Source organism: Anabrus simplex, chromosome 5 (genome assembly GCF_040414725.1).
Source record: "Anabrus simplex isolate iqAnaSimp1 chromosome 5, ASM4041472v1, whole genome shotgun sequence".
Taxonomy (NCBI): domain Eukaryota; kingdom Metazoa; phylum Arthropoda; class Insecta; order Orthoptera; family Tettigoniidae; genus Anabrus; species Anabrus simplex.
In genome coordinates this window covers 177,353,295-177,374,617 of record NC_090269.1, presented here as the reverse complement: position 1 = coordinate 177,374,617, position 21,323 = coordinate 177,353,295, and the positions used below count along the sequence as shown (strand labels likewise).

General features: G+C 38.6%; 1 protein-coding gene across 7 annotated transcripts in view; it reads right to left on the bottom strand.

The window, feature by feature from the left end:
• The window catches only part of enc (encore), a 1,357,661-nt gene that overhangs the window by 903,425 nt on the left and 432,913 nt on the right, over positions 1-21,323 (bottom strand). For all 7 annotated transcript variants that reach the window (XM_067147181.2, XM_067147182.2, XM_067147187.2 and 4 more), the window contains one exon: positions 20,186-20,296. In XM_067147181.2, coding sequence (XP_067003282.2) covers positions 20,186-20,296 — 111 coding nt within the window. The remainder of the gene's footprint in view (positions 1-20,185; positions 20,297-21,323) is intronic.

Genomic DNA, 21,323 nt, shown 5'->3' with positions numbered 1-21,323 from the left:
ACTTTATGAGGTAGCAGTGGTTTTAAATTTGTTACTTGGGAAATCAAACAATTTCTTGATAACAGAGTTATGGGGAAGTCTCAGGACCTTTCTCCTTGCAAAATTGAGTTTGTGAAGGGACTTTTGCAGCATGGAAATCTGACACAACGAGAAATTGCTTCCCATTCAGGAATATCGCAGGCTTCTGTGCGTCGTATAAGCAATACAAATAAAACTGGGATAGATTACCCGAAGAACAGAAGAGGGAAATGTGGTAGGAAGAAAATTCTGACTCCAAGAGCAGAACGTTTGCTCGTCAAAATTGTGAAAGGAAACAGAAGGGCTTCTTATGCTACTATAACCCAAGAACTGAACAACAGTGGTATCAATGTTTCTGAGAGAACAGTGCGTCGACGTACTTGCAGCTTGGGGTACCGATGTCGTCGACCAGCTAAGAAAGTCAAACTTACTGAGCGAATGATGAAACGGAGGCTACAGTGGGCAAGAAAACACCAACATTTGACAGAAGAAGACTGGAAAAGGGTAAGATCCTTATATTCCTTAACAAATGATGTTTTAGCTAGGAAAATTCCAACGAGTATTTACAACTTTAAATTTCATACACATCATCTCAATTTCTAGGTTTGCTTCAGTGATGAATCAACTTTTGAGGTGTCAAGTGAGAAATCCCGGTTTGTAAGAAGATTGTCTAGTGAAAAGTATGAGAAGAATTGCGTCCAGCAAAGAGTAAAACATCCTACCAAGGTCATGATTTGGTCAGTGATAAGTGGAAAGGGAATGGGACGTGTTCAGATTGTGGAGGGTATAATGCGTCAGGATGAGTACAGACAAATACTTGAAAAGAGACTGATCCCGCAATTGAAGGACTGGTTTAGTGAAGGTGAAAACAAGATTTTCATGCAAGATGGGGCTCCATGCCACCCAGCAAAATCTATTAAAGCTTTTCTGAAAGAGAAAGGAATTCCTCTTTTGAATTGGCCTGGTAATTCACCCGATTTGAACCCGATTGAGAATGTGTGGCAATGTCTGAAACGTGAAATTGGTAAAGAGTGTATCACTACCAAGCTTCAACTACTTGAAAAGATCATATTTCATTGGAACCATAATGAAAAGTTGTCAGCAGCAGCTTCATCTTGCATTGCAAGTATGCCTCGCAGGGTGCAAGTAGTCATAAAAGCTAAGGGTGGACTGACTAAATATTAGAATTTCAGTCTTAAAACTGGGTATGACATTGCAAATTAAACATACTGTAATGCTATCCATTAGTGAATGTATAATATTCCATTAAAATTCTGTTAATATAACATTTTGTTAGAAAAATGAAGATATTTATGTTGAGTCTAATCAAGTGGCCAGGTACTGTATATCGATAGTGCGCTTGGTAATATTAGTTTGAAGTGGGCTATCTCTACCTTTGAGATTCGCTTGTAAACAAGATGGCTGCCAGTATAGAACTGATATTTACCGATATATAACCCCTTTTAGGAAGTAATGATGATTAGGAATGTAATTTTTTCAGTGAAATTAGTAGTAATATTAGTACTAGTGTGAGCAATGCTCCTGAATTACAAATAGATGTGGAAATCGAAGAGAAAGTGCAAAGAGAAAACTGGGTTACAGCTCAGCAGGCGGACTGAGTAGGTCTACGGTCCCGTGATGCTAATAAAATAAAGTGTTTTACTGTATTCCTTGTTCCGCAGTTTGTGGTATGGAAGCCTTTTGTGTTTATGTATATTTAAATCTTTAATGGTCTTGTAACTAAGAAATTTCTCATGATATGAAGCGCCACTATATTTCCTCCAAAATAATCCCAGCGCCAATGCAGTTTCAATCCAACAAATATGCCGGGCTCAATGGGTGAAGGGCTTTGGATACTGCTTTCTCTTGCTCTTTGCCGGAAGAGTTGTCTAACTTCGGCACAGCAAGAAGCTGTTCTTTCTCGTCATATGAAATAATAATTGGTAGGCGTTCTTCTTTAGAACTTCTTACGTCCGGAGCAGATAACAATTTTCCATCCCAATGAACCATAACTACTTCGGGCACGTTATTCTGAAAATCGGATTTAATGGATCCCGCTCTACCTTTTCTCATTTGTGTTCGAATGCGTTGAATAGAAGATTTGTTGATCGGGTAATTGTCAGAACTAAGACCAAGTGCTTCTACTACAGACTGAATTATATAAACAGAATCTCAAATGCTTAGTTGACATCTGTCTAAAGTTGCAACTAATTTAGATGTGATAAAAATCTTTTCTTCCTCTTCTTGTCGATGTAGCTAAAGAACTTACAGATTGAGATGTGGATGGCAGAGATTCTTCCAGGCTTTCTTCAGAGCTTGTAGATTGTTCTTCTACGTCTTTATATGTATCAAAGGTCTGTAAAGTTGCAGATTCCAATGAGCTCGCGGAAGGCATTTGCTTTAGTTTCTTTTTATCTTCTGCGAGTTTTCTCAGCCTGGCCCTTTCTTCAATTTCAGCCAACTTTTTTTCAACACCCGCTTGTGCTTTTGCAAAAATATTTTATCTTCTTCGATTTTTATTCTTTCAAGAGCATCAGCATATGCGATATTGAATAAGTGATCTAATTAAAGTTGAAAGTTCTCCTCGCAGTGCCTATGTAAATCCTGAATCTTCATGCTATTTTTTTTTTGCAGTTCTCGCCACACCTGATAAAGACCCAATAACTTCTTAACACAATTAGGCACAGCTCTGGTAGGTATTCTAGCCTTTTCTCAGAATATATTGCACTCCCAAATGACAAGATTTGAGCTTTCACTAACAGTCAACTTAACCTCACGTATGCTGAAAAATAGAACTGCGAGAATTTGACGATTAGATAGTAATTTTGCGCCTGTTATTTCGTGATTTACTTCACCAACCAAGAAAATAATTCTTTTATTGCATCTTAGTTCCACTGACATCTTTGAAATATAAAACAATCCATGCTAGCTACCCGATAAGCGAAAACTAAGTGACAATAACAATGAAAGCGCGCCACTCTTGTGACGCAACTTACATGGACATGTTTGCGCGCGAGTCGGTACGGGTTGCACTGTTCCAAATAAGGAAAGAAATTGTTTCCGGGTGTTTTAGGCCCAAATGAATAAAACAATAACCTATGCATTGCAGAATTAAAACTTTGAAAAATAAGGGACATCCTAGTGTACACCCTTTGTGCCTCCCCAAGCACATTTGCTAGAGCAGGTCATAAACATGTCTAAATATTAATAGATAGTTTCTTGCATCATATTATTAAAGCAAAAAGTAAATTGTTGAGTGTTCAATGTGTGTGAAATAGACATTAGTAACCATTTTTTACTTAAAACAATAGTTGCCAACATTTAGAAATCAAAAATAAGATTTTTTTTCTCTTGGATTTCATCACATACATTGCGCCACGGTCTAAGTTAAAAAAGGACAGGATAAAAGGCATACATATCTACAGTTACAATGTGAACTGACCATTAAATTTTAAATCTTAAACTAAAAAAACCCATTAAAATGGTTACGAGAAAATGTACCTAATCACTCTCATTTATGACACATACATAAGAATAATTATACAGTTGAACCTCGATATCTCAAACCTACATTACTCATATTTTCAGCATCTCCAACTACCTTAGATTTTCCAGCTGTTTGTCCTATTTTTCAAGTGTATTAATTTCTCTATTCTCGAAATTCGGTTATACGAATATCTCGATTTCTCGATGCAAACATCTCCTACCTTGAAGCAAAAAATACTCCGTAACTCAAAATTTGTGTAACATTAACTGTGCAATACGGCATCTGTTGTTTGTGAGCAACAGTTAAGAAGTAAAGAAAGGGTTACAGTGAAGCTGGAAACTAATATGACGGGAACCGAAAAACTCAAACTTCCAGTGATCGGCAAATCATGGCACTTTCTCGGGTATCAGTTAATTACCAGTCTCGTATGAAAGCAAGCCTAGAAGTCGCAGATGACAAGCTCCATTTACGAAACTCGGCCGTGTGTTAATGATGAGAAGTTTCAACGTGAAGGGAGGAAAGGTTAACCGCAACAAACAGAAGAGACTAACGGATTTTTTTCCAAACGTGTTAACGGAGCTATGTTTCCAGTTTCACTACTGTATGTACTGCATCCTGTCTTCTAAAAAGTTACTATAATAAGTGTTATAATTAAAGTGATGCCGTAAAATAGAGTTTCTTTGTATTTTTTAAAGTACTGTTAAACATAATGTATTCGGTAAAAGCCCGTAGATACATATGATTCGTGTGCTATACATGCTAAAAAACGGTATTCTCTACATCTCAAAATTTGGATAACTCAAAATAAAATTTATCTCCCAAGCTGATTCGCGTAATAGTATCCTTCATTAGACCGGAAAATGAACGGAAATTTTATAGGTATTTCTGAACACTTGAAGATAACATTTGTTATGCTTTTTGGCCATAACCTGAAAAAAAATACCAGAAACTGTCAAAGACACAACGCCCTGAAATACATAGCACTCATTAAAATTATGAAGTAAGAATAAAAAAGATGCACTGAAATACGCGAAACTACCACATAAAAAACAGATCGCTATGGTATGTTTCATACATTATTAACATACGACAATGACACAGGGAAAAGACAGAACTACTAGGAAAAACACGTGCCATACAACTCCAACGAAAATACACACAGAAACGATGTTAACAGTGTGCGATGCACACGATAAGAAACTCAATTTTTCATCCCAATTAACTGAGTCACTAGCGCTCGCTAGCCTCTCTCGCTTGTGGGACGATTGCCTTCCCAAATCCCCAGCCATAAAGCATACATGCTACTGTAGCGAGCAGAAAACACGATACACGAAGGTGACGGGCGATACACTCGCAAAATAAACCATCAAATAAAAACACTTGAAAATGAGGTTGAGTAAATTACACAAGCACGTAAGAAATTATCCTTTATCCTAGAAGAAGAGTATTGATTGTAATGGAGGTTATATTCGTCAAAAATAGAAACAATTAAAAAAAATGGAAAATCATAAGAAGAGTTAAAAAACTCAAAGTTTCCGGGTAAATCGGAAAGGTTGGCAGGTATGCTTAAAGCAAACCAGGAACTGCAGCTATTTGCATATAATGTACGATCATAATATTTCATATGAATGTAATAATAATAATAATAATAATAATAATAATAATAATAATAATAATAATAATAATAATAATTGTACCGGGCGGTACACCTCCACGCCGCGAATTCAAATATTGCGCCAGTTGAAACCTCTCTACAGGAGAAACTCTGAACTTTAAAATCTGTATTAAATCAAAGGTTTCTCGGAAGATGTCTCTACTGTAAATTTTGAAGTGTTCTGAACTATGTCTATTTTGATTTGTATTTGTTTGCTCTGTAGCAAGAAGTGTGGACATTCTCTTCTAGATGGCACTACTTAAGAACTATAATTGTGCACCCTAGTGCAAAGTGAAATTGGTATTTATAAGTATATTCTTTGTTAAATTTCTTTCAGTCATATTTGGGGTTGGCAGTATAACCCTTCTTTCCGCTTGTTTTGAATTTAGCCAATCCCGAATTTCTCTAATTAATTTTTGACCAATAACGTATGTCTTCTCCGATATGGAGATGTTGCTTTAAGCTATCCAATAAAGTTGAGGGGGGTGTGGGTACTCATTCTTGAAAGGTCTCGAATGTTCCACGAGGGTATTTAAACTGCTGATTTTCTTGTCTCGGGGCCAATTCATCGACATCTTGCTTAGTGTGTGATTATGTAGCAGGGGCGGGAAGCGCCTCTTTCTTCGGGCAGCAGTTCATCCACTAGGTAATGGCCGTTTAATAACTTTATTTCTTGCTAGCTCAGCAGTTTAACCCTCGGGGCAGGTTCGAAACTTTTCTCATGCAACCTATCTTTAAAATGTAATAGACATTTGGTAAAAATTCCGCCTCTTTAACTATAAATTGGGATAGAGAGTGCCTAACCCTCTCGAGCTCCATATCATATTGTTTAGAGGTGACTACGTTTCATAACCGTTTTTCTTCTCTTCGTAATGTAATAAAGTTTTCTTATCGTGTCACATCCTTAGTATGGGATTAGCCCTTGCGTAAGCGGCCTAGTGCCGAGTAGGTTTCAAAAGTGTATTAGGAGTGCAAGCTTCGCCTCCATTCTATTTTGTATTATGGGCCAGTAACTTAACCTGATGTTTTATTTTCCTCATGTAAAGGCCCTGTAGGTTGTGTGTCTAATACCCCTGTTTCTTATTTATTATTTATTTATTTTATGCCTTTGTACGTGGCGATGTTAGGGCTCACGGCCCTCTCTTACACTTACACACACACACTTCTTGGTGTGCCTTAAGGGCAGACAGAAATGAATTTTGTTGTAGCCTTTGATAGGCTTATCAAATTGAGAGCGGGTCTGCTCTTTTTCTTAACACTGTAATTAGGAGCAAGTGCTCCTTGTACTTAGGGGTTTTCCGCCCCTTAGGTATTGTGGTGGTGAGCTGAGAGCTCAGAAATTAATCTTGGGGCTCGAAGCCCAAATCTTGTAACTAATGTAATTTCTTAAATTGTTTTCCTGCTGCTTGGTACCTGTTACTCTATTGTTGTTATCTGTTGATTTTGAAAAGAAAATATAATCTTGGTTAAAGTTTTAAATTAACTTTAATTTCGTAAGTTGAGACCTATTCCACCCAGCACCTTCTTTCACCTCTGCAAATCCACAAAACATTGTAACAAGTGGTAGCAAACCGTGGTTGAATGGGTCTCAATTTAGCCCCTTTTGATGGCTAAACGTTGTTTTCGTTTCAAACTCTAACAATTTTCTCAGTTGCTGGAATTTTTTTTTATTTTTCTAAAATTTTTCTGTCATCATGTCTGGCTCTCGCGACGTCCTCCATCCCGGCTATTTGCGCAAGGAGGAATTAATTTATGAATTAACCATTAGAAATGTTCAATCTGGAGGCACGGTTGCGGTAGACACCAATAAGTTAAAAGATTCCCTTGATTTGCCTTTGGGAGAAAAAGAGTCGATGACGCTCTCTCCACGATCACTGATAATGCTACTGAGCTAGCATCTGTAGTTAGTTTTTTGAAGTAAGTGATCCATCTCCTAATATACTCAAAAGAGTACAGGCCAGATTGTACCGACCGGCCTATGGTATAATATAACTATTTATAATAGTTTATTTAAATCCGCCTTGATCAATACACTCATTAAATGAAAGAAACATTATTAATTAAACCATACATGTTTCGGGAAATCTCAACCATTCCCTTCATCAGTGGTTAGATCAAAGAATAACACAATATGACACAATCTTTTGTTTTACAATTTGAAGAAGTATTGTGTCCCAATACACCATATCTAAGAGTAAAGAGAACTTATGAAATATTATAAAAATGATCAATACATACAATTTTGGTTGAACTGAATGAGAACACTATACAAATTTAGGATCTTCAAGTTTTTCTTCTTTTCTTCTTCTTTTTGTTCCTTAAATGATTATATGCTAGCCTAAACAGTGGGTTATCCTATGTACTTTTCTCATTTAAACTTGATTCAGAATTACATTTTTGTGTAAGGTAAATTTCTAAATTTTCCAAAACATTCATCAGTTTTCCCTTTTTGGTCGAATGTAATAATTTCATGTCAATGGAAATGTCTGTAAATTTATGATTCATTTCAACCATATGTTCTCCCATTGTCGAATATCTTTTATGTTTGACCACATTAACGTGTTCTTTGTACCTTATAGCCAAACTTCTTCCGGACGGTCCTATGTATCGTTGTTTACATGTTTGGCATGTTAATTTGTAAATTCCTGATTTATTAAATATACATTTATTCTCTATATTATCTGAATTGAAAATTATCTTATTAGTATTATTATCCGTTTTGTATGTGACATTGATGTTCTTTTACCTGAAAATTTTAGCCAGTTGATAAGAGTGCTTATTTCGAAAAGTTAGAACTACGAATTTCTTTTTCTCTTTTCGCTCTTTAATTAAAGTTGTTTTAGGTTCATTTTTCACTTTATTTATCATTCTATTAATAAATCTGTTGGAATATCCGTTGCTACGAGCGATTTGATGGATTATATTTATCTCTCTATTATGATTCTTCTTAGACATAGGTATGTTCATAGCTCTATTAATTAAACTGTAAAATGTTGCCTTTTTATGTTGACCTGGATGATTGGAGTCATTTCTGATAACAGTATCTGTTTGAGTAGCTTTTCTGAAAATTTGAAAATCAAAATGACCAGAATTTCTAGTAACTGTCAAATCTAAATAATTTAAAGTCCTATCATTTTCATATTCCATCGTAAAATGCACTTGTCTATCCAAAGTGTTTAAATACTGTAATATACTGCACCGGGTGGTGCACCTCCACGCCGCTAATTCAAACCTTACGCCAGTTGAAACTCCTCTACTGGAGGAAGTCTGAACTTTATCTACTGTGTTAATTTTCAAGTTTCTCAGAATATGTCACTACTTGTAAATTTTGAAGTTTCTGAACTGGGTCGTTTTCGATGTATTTTGTTTTGCCTGTAGTAAGAAGTGTGGACATTCTCTTCCAGATGGCACTACTGAAGAACTACAATTATGCACCCTAGTGCGAAGTGAAAGAACTATGTTTTTGGAGAAATTTTGTGTTCATAAGTTTGTTCTTTGTTAAATTTCTTTCAGTTATTGTTTAAGTTGGCAATATTAACCCTTTCTTTCCGCCAGTTTTGAATTTAACCAATAAGGAATTTCTGTAATTAATTTTCCACCAATAATGTGTTTCTTCTTCATCTTGTGTAGGGGTTTTCGTGGTTAGCCAATAAAATTCTTGTGGGAGGGTGTTCTCATTCCTGAAACGCCTCGAACTTTCCACGAGGGTATATAAACTGCTGATTTTCGGGTCTCCGCGCCACTTCAGTAACATCTATCAGTGTGTAAAGTTCGTAGCAGGGGGCGGGAAGCGCCTCTTTCTTCGGGCAGCAGTTCATCCACCAGGTAATGGCCGTTTAATAATTTCTTTTCTTGCTAGCTCACCAGTTTAACTCTCGGGGCAGGTCCGAAGCCTTTCTACCATGTAACTTTTCCCCTAAAATGTAAAGACACCTAGTATCAATTCTATCTTTTAAACTACATATTGGGATAGAGAGTGCTTAACCCTCTCGAGCTGCCACTCATATTGCGTTGAGGTGAACTTATTTTCTCAACCGTTTCTTCCTTAATGTAATGTAAATTGTCTCCTTCTATAAGTCACCTCTCTAGTATGGGATTAGCCCTTGCAGTAACGGCCTAGTGCCAAGTAGGTTTTATATAAAGTGTATTAGGAGTGCAAGAATGCCTCCTCTCAAGTTGGTATTTTAGAGGCCATGTAATTGACCTGTTTCTTTACTTAATAGGCCTCAGTAGGTTGGGTATTTTTACCCCTGTTTTCATGTCCTTGGAGGACAACTTGAAAGTGGAGTTTGGTGTGGCCTTTGATAGGCTCGAACTTAAGAGCAGGTTGCTCTTTCTAAAATTTTGTTTTCTGCGCGCCTCGAGGAGGCTTTGCTGTGTAATTGGGAGCAAGTGCTCCTGGGCATGATAGGGGTCTTCTGCCCCTTTGTTGAATTCTATATATCGTAAGGTTGGGCTTATAGCTCAAGAATTCTGTGTCTGGCTCTAGGAGCCCAAATCCTGTAATCACTGTAATTGTACATTTTCGAATTGTGTTTCGGCTACTTGAGTACCTGTTCTATTTGTTATTTCTTAATCTTGAAAAGAAAATATAACCTTGTTAAATTTTATCTTAACTTTAATTTCGTATTTTGAGACCTGTTCACCCCCGCACCTTCTTTCACCTCTGCACATCCACTATACTCCGTAACATATACCATCAGGTTTAACCTTTCATTCATCGATAATAACAAATATATCATAGACGTATCTCAACCATGTAATCAATCCATCTATTTTATCCACTATTTTATTATATTCCATGTAATCCATGAATATGTTAGCTAAAATACCTGAAGCCGGCGAACCCATTGCTAGGCCTTTAGACTGTTAGTAAATTTTGTTGTCAAAAACAAAATAGTTATTTTCCAAAGTAAATTCTAGTAATGTTAAAAATTCTTCAATTTCCACCTTGCTTAATTTGCTGTGTTGCATTAAATTCTTTCTTACTATTTTTATAGTATCTACAATAGGAATGTTGGAGTACATATCTTTGATATCCAAACTATGTATCGTGTAGTAGTCTGTTAGCTCAATGTTTTTAATTCTGTTACAAAAGTCAATAGTATTAATTAGGTGCATCTGGCTATAAAACTTATAGTGTTCTTTCAAAAATATTTTCAATTCAGACAAAATAGAGAATAAATGTATATTTAATAAATCAGGAATTTACAAATTAACATGCCAAACATGTAAACAACGATACATAGGACAGTCCAGAAGAAGTTTGGCTATAAGGTACAAAGAACACGTTAATGTGGTCAAACATAAAAGATATTCGACAATGGGAGAACATATGGTTGAAATGAATCATAAATTTACAGACATTTCCAATGACATGAAATTATTACATTCGACCAAAAAGGGAAAACTGATGAATGTTTTGGAAAATTTAGAAATTTACCTTACACAAAAATGTAATTCTGAATCAAGTTTAAATGAGAAAAGTACAGAAGAACCCACTGTTTAGGCTAGCATATAATCATTTAAGGAACAAAAAGAAGAACTTGAAGATCCTAAATTTGTATAGTGTTCTCATTCAGTTCAACCAAAACTGTATGTATTGATCATTTTTATAATATTTCATAAGTTCTCTTTACTCTTTGATATGATGTATTGGGACACAATACTCCTTCAAATTGTAAAACAAAAGATTGTGTCATATTGTGTTATTCTTTGATCTAACCACTGATGAAGGGAATGGCTGAGATTTCCCGAAACATGTATGGTTTAATTAATAATGTTTCTTTCATTTAATGAGTATATTGATCAAGGCAGAATTAAATGAACTATTATAAATAGTTATATTATACATTCAGACCAGTCTATACGGACCAAACACAATATTAACCTATCATGGTTAAGTTTATTAACAGCCTATAGTAGTAAATATCGTAAGTGGGGAGGATTCCTCTAAAGAGGAAGGAGGTAATACTGCGGAGGCTACCAAACGAACATCTGCCCCATTAGAAACTGTGTCCGATCGTCGCACGTCCATTCCACCCTTCGTATTAAATAATGCTCCTTCTGAATCTGCTTCTCCGCCACTTAGGCCCCTTCCTACTACGTCCCCGGGTTTCAGCAGTTTGCCCCATCCTTTAGCAATGTTGCTCAGAGGTATTTCTAAGTTTTCTGTTAACTCTACCAGTGACGTAATTTCATTCTTAAGGTTTTTAGTAGAGTTTCAGGATCATGCCCTGGTTTTTTCTCTATCTCCGCGTCAAATTTTGCCAACAGATGGGCATGGAAATCTTCTATGGATGACTGTTCAGCAATTGCCCTAACTATCTTGTCGGAGAGAACACCAATCGCATAGGGATGAATGATCTGCAAAATTTTATCCCCGCTCGAGCTAGGTCATCGCTCATTCAAAACTACTACTACCGGATACAACGGTTGGATGAAAATTTGGCAGACTTCATCCAAGAGATTAAGTTTTACACTAGAGTATTTGCTCTACATTTCCCTGAAGATCAAATTGTACACGCTTTTGTGGAAGGAATTTCACCACCTTACAGATCATACTTATGTTTTGCGTCGCGTCCGCAAACTTTTGCCGAGTTAGAGGCTATGGCTGTCTCAGCCGAAGGAGTTAGATACGCTGATACCTTGCATGTCGCGAAAGAACCCCCTCCATCCTCTAGTAGTTTTCGGCCTCCACCTCGCCGACCAATCACACCCCGTAAATGTTACGCTTGCGGGTCGCCTGACCATCTTCGCAATAAATGTCCATTGATCAAATCTAGTGGGACAAATAATGGAGCAGGTTCATCCCAAGGCTGCTTTAAATGCGGCACGTTTTCACATATTGCCAAGAACTGCCCTAATGCTAGCAACACCCCCTCCTGCTCAACTTCTGGTGCAACTTCCATCAAGGTCAATAATAATAAGTGACTAGTGGCTTCGCTGAGTCAGCTAACCCATCTTCCCGAGGCTCAGCCCCAAGTAAACATGTCGAAATTTCAGGGAAAACTCAGTCTTCAAATTTACCTTTTGAAGGTCCCAAAGAATGTCTTAGGATTGAGGCGGATACCCCCGCACCTGTTCCTTTTCTCAAGATTGAATTAAATCATGAACCTGTAACAGCTCTATTAGATTCTGGCAGTGTTTGTTCCATTATTTCGGCTGAGTGGTATTCCAAATTAAAATCTATTTGTAAACTTCCTGATTTTTGATCGTCTTCAGTTCAACATGTTTCGGCTAATTCTTCTCCATTAGAAATTTTAGGTTCCTTAAAGGCAAAAATTCGTATTTCTAAATTTACTTGGAAAGTTAAACTATTGGTGGCAAAGCACTTGTCTTGCCCCATTATATTGGGAGCAGACTTCATGTCCTATACTGGTCTAGTGCTCGATCTTCAGAGCAAGTCGTGCACTTTCAAATTTGACAGTAATTCCAAAATCCCTTTGCTAAAATGTAGTTCTGTGTCATGTTCATCTATTTCGCCTACCCAGAATGAGATGTTGTTCGATCTTAGACATCTACTTGAGGAGCAGGCTCATAGTATTCGTAAGCTGTGTCAGTCGTTTCCAGAGGTTTTCTCGGATACTCTTGGGGTTACTGACCTTATTGAATACAAGATTGAGGTTACGGATTCCATCCCCGTCCGATTTCCACCTTATAGACTATCTCCGCCTAAACTGAAGGCTCTGAAGGAGATCATTGATCAAATGTTAAAAGATGGCATTATTCGGCCCTCTAAGTCGGCGTATTCATCGCCTATTTTCCTTGTTCCGAAACCGCAAGGTGGCTTCAGGCCTGTGATTGATTATAGGGCTCTCAATCGGAAGGTGGTGTTACAATCTGTGCCCCTTCCCGACCTTCATTCTTGTTTTTCATGGTTTCGTAAAGCTAAGTTCTTCACCATCTTGGACCTCAACCAGGCTTATAACTTGATTCCATTAGCAGAGGAATCCAAGCACCCGACAGCATTTGCCACGGATTGGAATTTGTATGAATACAACCGTGTGCCTTTCGGGTTCCCCACGGGAGCAGCTATGCTCACTAGACTGCTAGACAGGGTCTTCTCCGACATCAAGTTTGAATACTTGTACCACTATCTCGATGATGTCGTATTTTCAGAGACCTTCGAAGAACATTTAGATCATCTGAAAGAAGTTCTTAGTCGCCTTCGTAAGGCTGGGTTAACGGTGAAGTTGTCCAAAGTCGCCTTCGCTAAGCCTTCCATGTCATTCCTAGGGCATACCCGATGGTGTCGCAGTGGATCATTCCAGAACACACGCCATCCGTGATTTCAACCCTCCCAAGGACATCAAAGGTATTGCCAGGTTCATTGGTATGGTGAATATCTTCAGGAAAAATATTCCAAATTTCGCCAATAGAGCGGCGCCCTTGAACTTACAACGTAGGAAAGGCATCAAATTGGAGTGGGGACCTTCAAAACAAGCTGCTTTCGAAGACCTCAAATTAGCTCTCTGTAATGCCCCTGTCCTCGCTATGCCCGATTTCTCTAAGAAATTCATCGTCCAAACCGACGCGTCGTCGTCGGCGGTGGCAGCAATCCTTCGTCAAGAGACTGAACCTACGCATCTAGGACACTTTCGGCTCAAGAAGCCAAGTATCCCATCTATGAACTTGAGGGTTTGGCTGTCTTGTTTGCGCTAGAAAAGTTCCGCCTTTATCTGGAACATGTCAAGTTCGACTTGGAGTCCGATAACCAAGCCTTAAGTTGGGTCTTAGGTAGGCCGCGTCGTACTAGTCGTATAGCCCGGTGGGCCATCCGAATTTCTGCCTTCCAATTTGATGTTATGCATATAAGAGGTACTGAAAATGTTGTGGCGGACGGACTAAGCCGAATGTTTTCGAATGATGTAGAGCCCCTTGAACAGGTTCATAGTTCTTCACCTCCCGAGTCCATACTACCTGAGGTTAATGCCATTTTAACTGATGCTCCAATGTTGTTTAGGGACCTTGAGAAATATCAGCGTGAAGATCCGACGCTGGCCCCTATCATGGAAACCCTTTCTTCTGGGGAACATGTTGTCCCTTATGTATTGAGGAATGGTGTTTTATGTTGCCCGTCGAGGCATGATATAAAGATGAAGGTGGTGGTTCCAACCGTTCTTGTTCCCATGATCTTCAAGTACTATCATGAGACCCCATTAGGGGGGCATTTAGGTATCTTCAAAACCCGTGAAAAGATCCGGGAGTTGTTTATTTGGAAAGGTATGGACGGTGAAATTCGTGAACCAGTAAAGGCTTGTAAATCTTGCTTGCTTAGTAAACCCACCATGTCCACCAAGATAGGCCTATTGTCTTCTCATCAAGCATCGCGCCCAATGGAACGTCTGTATATCGACTACGTCGGACCCTTTCCCCAGTCAAAGGGGAATGCCAACAAGTTCATCCTTGTGTGTGTAGATGGCTTCACTAGATTCTCATGGTTGTTTCCGACTAAGCTAGCTACCGCTCAGTCCACCATTGCCTGTTTAAATTCTATCTTTGCTTCTTTTGGTCCGTGTCAATATATTGTGTCCGATAATGCGAAAGCTTTCACATCCAATCTCTTTTGTAAATTTTGTTTCGATCTAGCTATCTCTCATGTAACAACTTCTGCTTACTATCCTCAACCATCTCTGGCTGAACGGGTCAATCGTAATCTGAGGTCGGCGCTGATTGCATATCATCATGAAGATCATTCTAGGTGGGACACATCCCTGCATTGGTTAGCTTTTGCTTTGAATTTGGCGGTTCATGAATCTCGTAAGTTTACTCCAGCTTCCTTGATGTTCAAGTTTGTTCCCAACATGCCGTTCTCTAACCTTTGGTCTCTTAGTGATATTCTACCTGAAACAATAGACCCGAAGAACATTAAAGATCTTTGGAAGAAGGCTAAGGCCAATCTTAAAGTGTCTCATGAAAAGGTTAGGGAAAGATATGATCGTGGACGGAGACCCACCAATTTGAAAGTAGGCGACCAAATAATGGTCAAGAATTTTGTTCCCGCGGGCAAGCTTGCCCCCAGATTTCATGGGCCATGTATTATTCTCGATTTCCTCACACCCGTTACTTTATTATTAAGCAATCCAGCCACCGAGAGGATATTTAGGGTTCACCTGTCGCAGGTGAAACCTGTGTAATTTCCGTGTTAACTTGCTCCGTGTAATTTTGAAAGAAATCTGAAGGTTATATTTTGGTTTCATTTTGAGGCCTTCTGCCCTTGAAATTATGTCCTTTGTTTTTAAATATTCATTGTACAACCTCCCCTGTCAGTTAAACTGCTGCCCTGTCCTCCTAGGCCATTACCAAGCTCCCGTCTCCTGCTCAAACACACCAGTGCCTAATTAAAATGAAATAAAATCTTCCACGCCGCTGGCCCGTCAGCCTCACCACAAAGACTGTACCCTAAAATCATTATGGTCCAACAAAATTCTGCCGCCGAGATCTTAATGTTTCAGTGCCCCCGCAGCCGTGCGGCGCCGTACCGCCACTGTGGTGGAGTATGGGCCCGCTCTACTCCAGCGAGGTCAACCAGTGAGCCCTCCTTCCGGCCAAGGCTGATGTGTGGCGCACCACCTGCTAACTGCCCGCGGTCTGTAAACTATCGCCGCGTGCGCGGCGTGCTTCACCACCACTGCCCCTCTCATAGTAGCGGGAGAGGTGTATCTCAGGGTACTTGAGGGATCCGAGCGGCCTCCTCTGGACACAAGCAGCGGCGGCTGGTCTGGCCGTCAAAGTAATCGGCAACTAATGTATTTCTACGTGCTACGTGGACATGCCATATCCACAATTACTACGTTCCTGGATTCAACATCAACATCTGGTGGACGTAGAAATTTTTTATTTCTCTTCTTCCAAGAATTAAAGTTTTCCTTTGAAATTCAACTACAACAACCATAGAGACCTTTCATCAAAATCTACAACAAAAGTTTAAAAACTGGACTTAATATAGTCGCATCCAGCAATATCAAACCTATATTAAGAGATCTCTGACTACTGAAAAAAATTGGTATTTTCTCTGCTACATTTTTCTTCATCCTATCTGCAAAAAACTTGGACTTTTTTTTAACAAATTTTTGTTTTCTCCTGTGTCACCCCTTGGAAGGACTTTTGGGGGGGAGGTCTGTACCGGGAGGGTACACCTCCACGCCGCGAATTCAAATATTGCGCCAGTTGAAACCTCTCTACAGGAGAAACTCTGAACTTTAAAATCTGTATTAAATCAAAGGTTTCTCGGAAGATGTCTCTACTGTAAATTTTGAAGTGTTCTGAACTATGTCTATTTCGATTTGTATTTGTTTGCTCTGTAGCAAGAAGTGTGGACATTCTCTTCTAGATGGCACTACTTAAGAACTATAATTGTGCACCCTAGTGCGAAGTGAAGGAACTGTTTTTTTGAAGAAATTTGGTATTCATAAGTTTGTTCTTTGTTAAATTTCTTTCAGTCATTTTTGAGGTTGGCAGTATAACCCTTCTCTTTCCGCTTGTTTTGAATTTAGCCAATCCCGAATTTCTCTAATTTTTGACCAATAACGTATGTCTTCTCCGAAATGGAGATGTTGCTTTTTTTTTTTTTTTTTTTTTTTGCTATGAGCTTTACGTCGCACCGACACAGATAGGTCTTATGGCGACGATGGGATAGGAAAGGCCTAGGAGTTGGAAGGAAGCGGCCGTGGCCTTAATTAAGGTACAGCCCCAGCATTTGCCTGGTGTGAAAATGGGAAACCACGGAAAACCATTTTCAGGGCTGCTGACAGTGGGATTCGAACCTACTATCTCCCGGATGCAAGCTCACAGCCGCGCGCCTCTACGCGCACGGCCAACTCGCCCGGTAGATGTTGCTTTAAGCTATCCAATGAAGTTGAGGGGGGTGTGGGTAGTCATTCTTGAAAGGTCTCGAATGTTCCACGAGGGTATTTAAACTGCTGATTTTCTTGTCTCGGGGCCACTTCATCGACATCTTGCTTAGTGTGTGATTATGTAGCAGGGGAGGGAAGCGCCTCTTTCTTCGGGCAGCAGTTCACCCACTAGGTAATGGCCGTTTAATAACTTTATTTCTTGCTAGCTCAGCAGTTTAACCCTCGGGGCAGGTTCGAAACTTTTCTCATGTAACCTATCTTTAAAATGTAATAGACATTTGGTAAAAATTCCACCTCTTTAACTATAAATTGGGATAGAGAGTGCCTAACCCTCTCGAGCTCCCACTCATATTGTTTTGAGGTGACTACGTTTCATAACCGTTTTTCTTCTCTTCGTAATGTAATAAAGTTTTCTTATCGTGTCACATCCTTAGTTTGGGATTAGCTCTTGCGTAAGCGGCCTAGTGCCAAGTAGGTTTCAAAAGTGTATTAGGAGTGCAAGCTTCGCCCAAAAGTGTTAAATTCCCCATTCTGGGGTTTTCTATTTTTATATCAAAATTGTCATTGTACCTGGTACACTGTTGTTAAGTTTGATTTGAAAAGAAATGTAACCTTTATTTTAAAGTTTTATATGAATTTTGATATCGTAGATAGACCCATTCAAGCCCGCACCTTCTTTCACCTCTCTGTGATCTACGAAACCCCCATAACAACAAAGACTATAGACTATAGACTCTGAGGAAACGACAGTGAAGACTTCACTTCAGACGTGTGTAAATTCAAGCCATGTTTAAGTGTAAATTGTGACAACTAAGAAATTGAAAACTCTGATGTGAAGTGAAATGTATTCAGTGTTACTCAATGTCTTGTATTTTTAAGATTGTATTTCGTTATGCCTTTTTTTGTGTATGATTTGGGTTCAAGTTCTATAATTTTCCTTGCTGAAACAGTGTTTCAAGGATGGGTCAGTATGTTACATATTGTATTTGTGTTTTTGTTTGATATTTATTCCTTAATCCTTGTATATTTCAGTGTTGGCAAGGCTTTATGATTTAATTTCTTTGAACTCTGCTGCTTCAGCCTCCCACCATTATGGCATCTTGTACATGGACTGTTGTGGGATAAACTGCTGTCTTCATCTTTGACATAAGTAAGAACAAGCCTTAATTCTCTGTAATTAATACCTATATCATCAAAATGTGTGTGCTACTTATAAGTGCTTTAAAATGTGTTTCAACTATCAAGAGTAAAGTATTTAAGTTAATATAAGCCATGCCTCATGGTAAACAATTTTTATACAGTCCACTTTTAATGAAACAGCATTTAATATTTTAATGTATTCTCATGTTACGTGTGTCTTGTGACAGTGTTTACTTTTTGCAGTGGCATTTTTGTTCATGCATTTATTTAGTGGACTTAAGATAAAATAACAAGTCTTTTGACAAAAAACTTTCCAACTTCAATCTTAATGCAACAATCATCATCATCATCATCCTAAACCATCTCCAGTTTCCCGGGTGTGGTATATGAGCCTCCTCCATCTCATCCTGTCCTTGTACCATTCTTCCTCCACCAACTCGTCCCAATCATGACCTCAACAGTGCTATTTTAAATTCATGTATGTATATTTTTATCATTGAAATGTATGTAGCTGAAGGTATCCCACAAGAGGGACAAAACATGTTCTACATTTTAATATGTCTTGTCATCCTTTGTGATTTAATGTATATCACGATTTGTATTGAAAGGTGAAACTAATACATCTGTTAAAAAGTGGGTACTCCTACAATACACTTGGCAGCAATAACGACGATGAGCACTGCTACCTCTCACTCACTCAAACCAAGAACAACCACTGCTGTTCTGCTCCAAAACTTAACAACATTCCAACACTACTGACAATAACTATGGTGAAATACTCACCACCCACAACTCTGACAGCAAAAAGCACTACTGTTGTCCAACTCTCAACTCAACTCCCTTTTTCACGGCTATTCTCCTTTTTATATCCCTGCTTTTGAAGTACTGGAATCTCTGCGATGCAGTTGTTGTGTATAGAGAAGGAATATTCTCATTTCGCATTCCAGAAGGCCCATGGAGAAAGAAGAAGGAAGCATAAAATAGGGACAAGCTGGCCTTGCCCCAAGCCGGGTGGGAGGACTCTGGCCTGTCTCACTCACCTCTTCCAGGAAATACCGAAGGTGGCTCTGATCGGGCTTACAGTCACTTGAGCACATAACATTATTAATACTAACGATATTACTAACAACAGTGGTAGACAGGCATCTTGTAGACTTCAACAGTAAATTAATGACTTAACTTCTGGATAACTGAATAAAATGAATGTTACGATATTATTAATATCGTCATTGTTATTATGCACTGCGGTAGGAACTAACTGCAGACAGCCAAGGCCTTGGAAAACTCAAGTTGGAGTGATGAGTGAAATAGAAGCTGAAATACAACATGTGTCATAGAATTTCCTTCAAAAATACCAGGTCCGCATAAACAACAATAGAAATAATTTTCAGCAGCTGCTATGACATTATAGTAAAAGGAAAAACCATCGCCTGCTTTTTCATATCCCCCCCACTTAAATGATAATGAGGTTGTTTCCTAAAACATTCCTATTGAAAAAAAAAAAAGGAGCCATCTCAATCAGGAAGGACTGGTAGAGTTCTAATAATAATAATAATAGTAATAATGTTATGGGCTTTACGTCCCGCTTGCTACTTTTCCAGTTTTCAGAGATACTGAGGTGCCAGAATTTAGTCCTGCAAGAGTTTGTTTATGTGCCAGTAAATGGCACAAGGCTAATGTATTTGAGCATCTTCAAATACAACTGGACTGATTCAGGATCAAACCTGCCAAGTTGGAGTCAAAAGGCCTTAACTGCCTGAGCCACTCAGCTGGGCGGTAGAGTTCTGGGAATATAACCTGTTCTTCCTACCAGTTCGTTATGTGCACCTCGGTTGAGTCCCCATAAACTGGTGTTGATGGTCACTGTATTACTCTATCTCCAAACATAACTTCGATGCACAACACCAGAACAGAATTAAAGCAGAACTGAATTCCATGACAGATAACCTGGTTTGAACATTAAACATTATTAAAGTCATTCGTCTATTTTCAAAAAAGTAAGTTTAAATAGTTAATTTTAACACATACACGGACTCTCGGAGGTGGAGGTTTATCATCTGCCTCTGTTGGAGCCATGATGCGAGATTCTTCCTTGCTCAGTTCATCTGCCCGTCCACTACCTAATACCTCCAACTCGGCCTGAAACAGAAGAATTTTAACAACTGAGACATAACCCTTAACATAACTTCAGCTTACACCATTTATTAAAGCAATGTGGAACAAGGATTAAGTTGCCCTTATACAAAAATGTGTGTAGTTGTAACAGTTCTTCTGAGAAGCAAAATAATTTTCATCCCAGGAATAAATAATTTTTCATTACCACAAACCCTATAATAGAACACACTTTCCCAGGCTTATAAGAACCCGAGAAGAACGTAAGTCTGACAACAAAAGGTATCACAAACCATTAATATGCATTCATGACATGAAAGTTTATAGACGTAAATAGATGCTCAGTTGAAATTTTGTTCCACAGAAGTGTTCTGGAAACCACAGATATGGAACATTTGCATTTAAACACATTTAAATATCATTCACCTTGGTCAGAATCAAACATGTTATTTTGGGACAATACTAAGTCCAACTGACTGTGCTGCCGAGAATGGCAACACAACACGATTACAAATTGACTGGAGAGGCAAAACAAAGTATAATGGAAATACTTCATAGAGAATATGAGAGGCAAAGGCACAAAACCACATCAAAGTCCCTGGCATGGAATAGTAATCTGTCTGCAATACTCAGTGAAGAAAGTACCCCCCCACCCCAACAAGATCTAGTATTTGCAGGTGGAATTTCAGCATCATATATTTTAATTCTACTACGAACAGTATATTTAATATTGGTTACAATCCACCTCATTCTACCCCCACTTTCCAAACCTCCACAACTACGCAACCATCCTCTTGTAACTCTCATCAGAAGACATCATCTCATAATCCTCATCAGAAGAGGAGAAAGAATTTGACCCTTTGAAGAATGAAAATATAGGCAAAAGAAAGGAAAGGAACACCAAGGGCACGAAAATGAAAGATTCCCTAGGCCTCATAAACCTAATACTGTCCATGTCAAAAGTAAACAAGAGTTGACCAAGGGAGTTCAGGTAGCAAAGATGAAATGTCTGGTACAAGTAGAAGCACACCAAACTAAGCTATGGACCCTATCG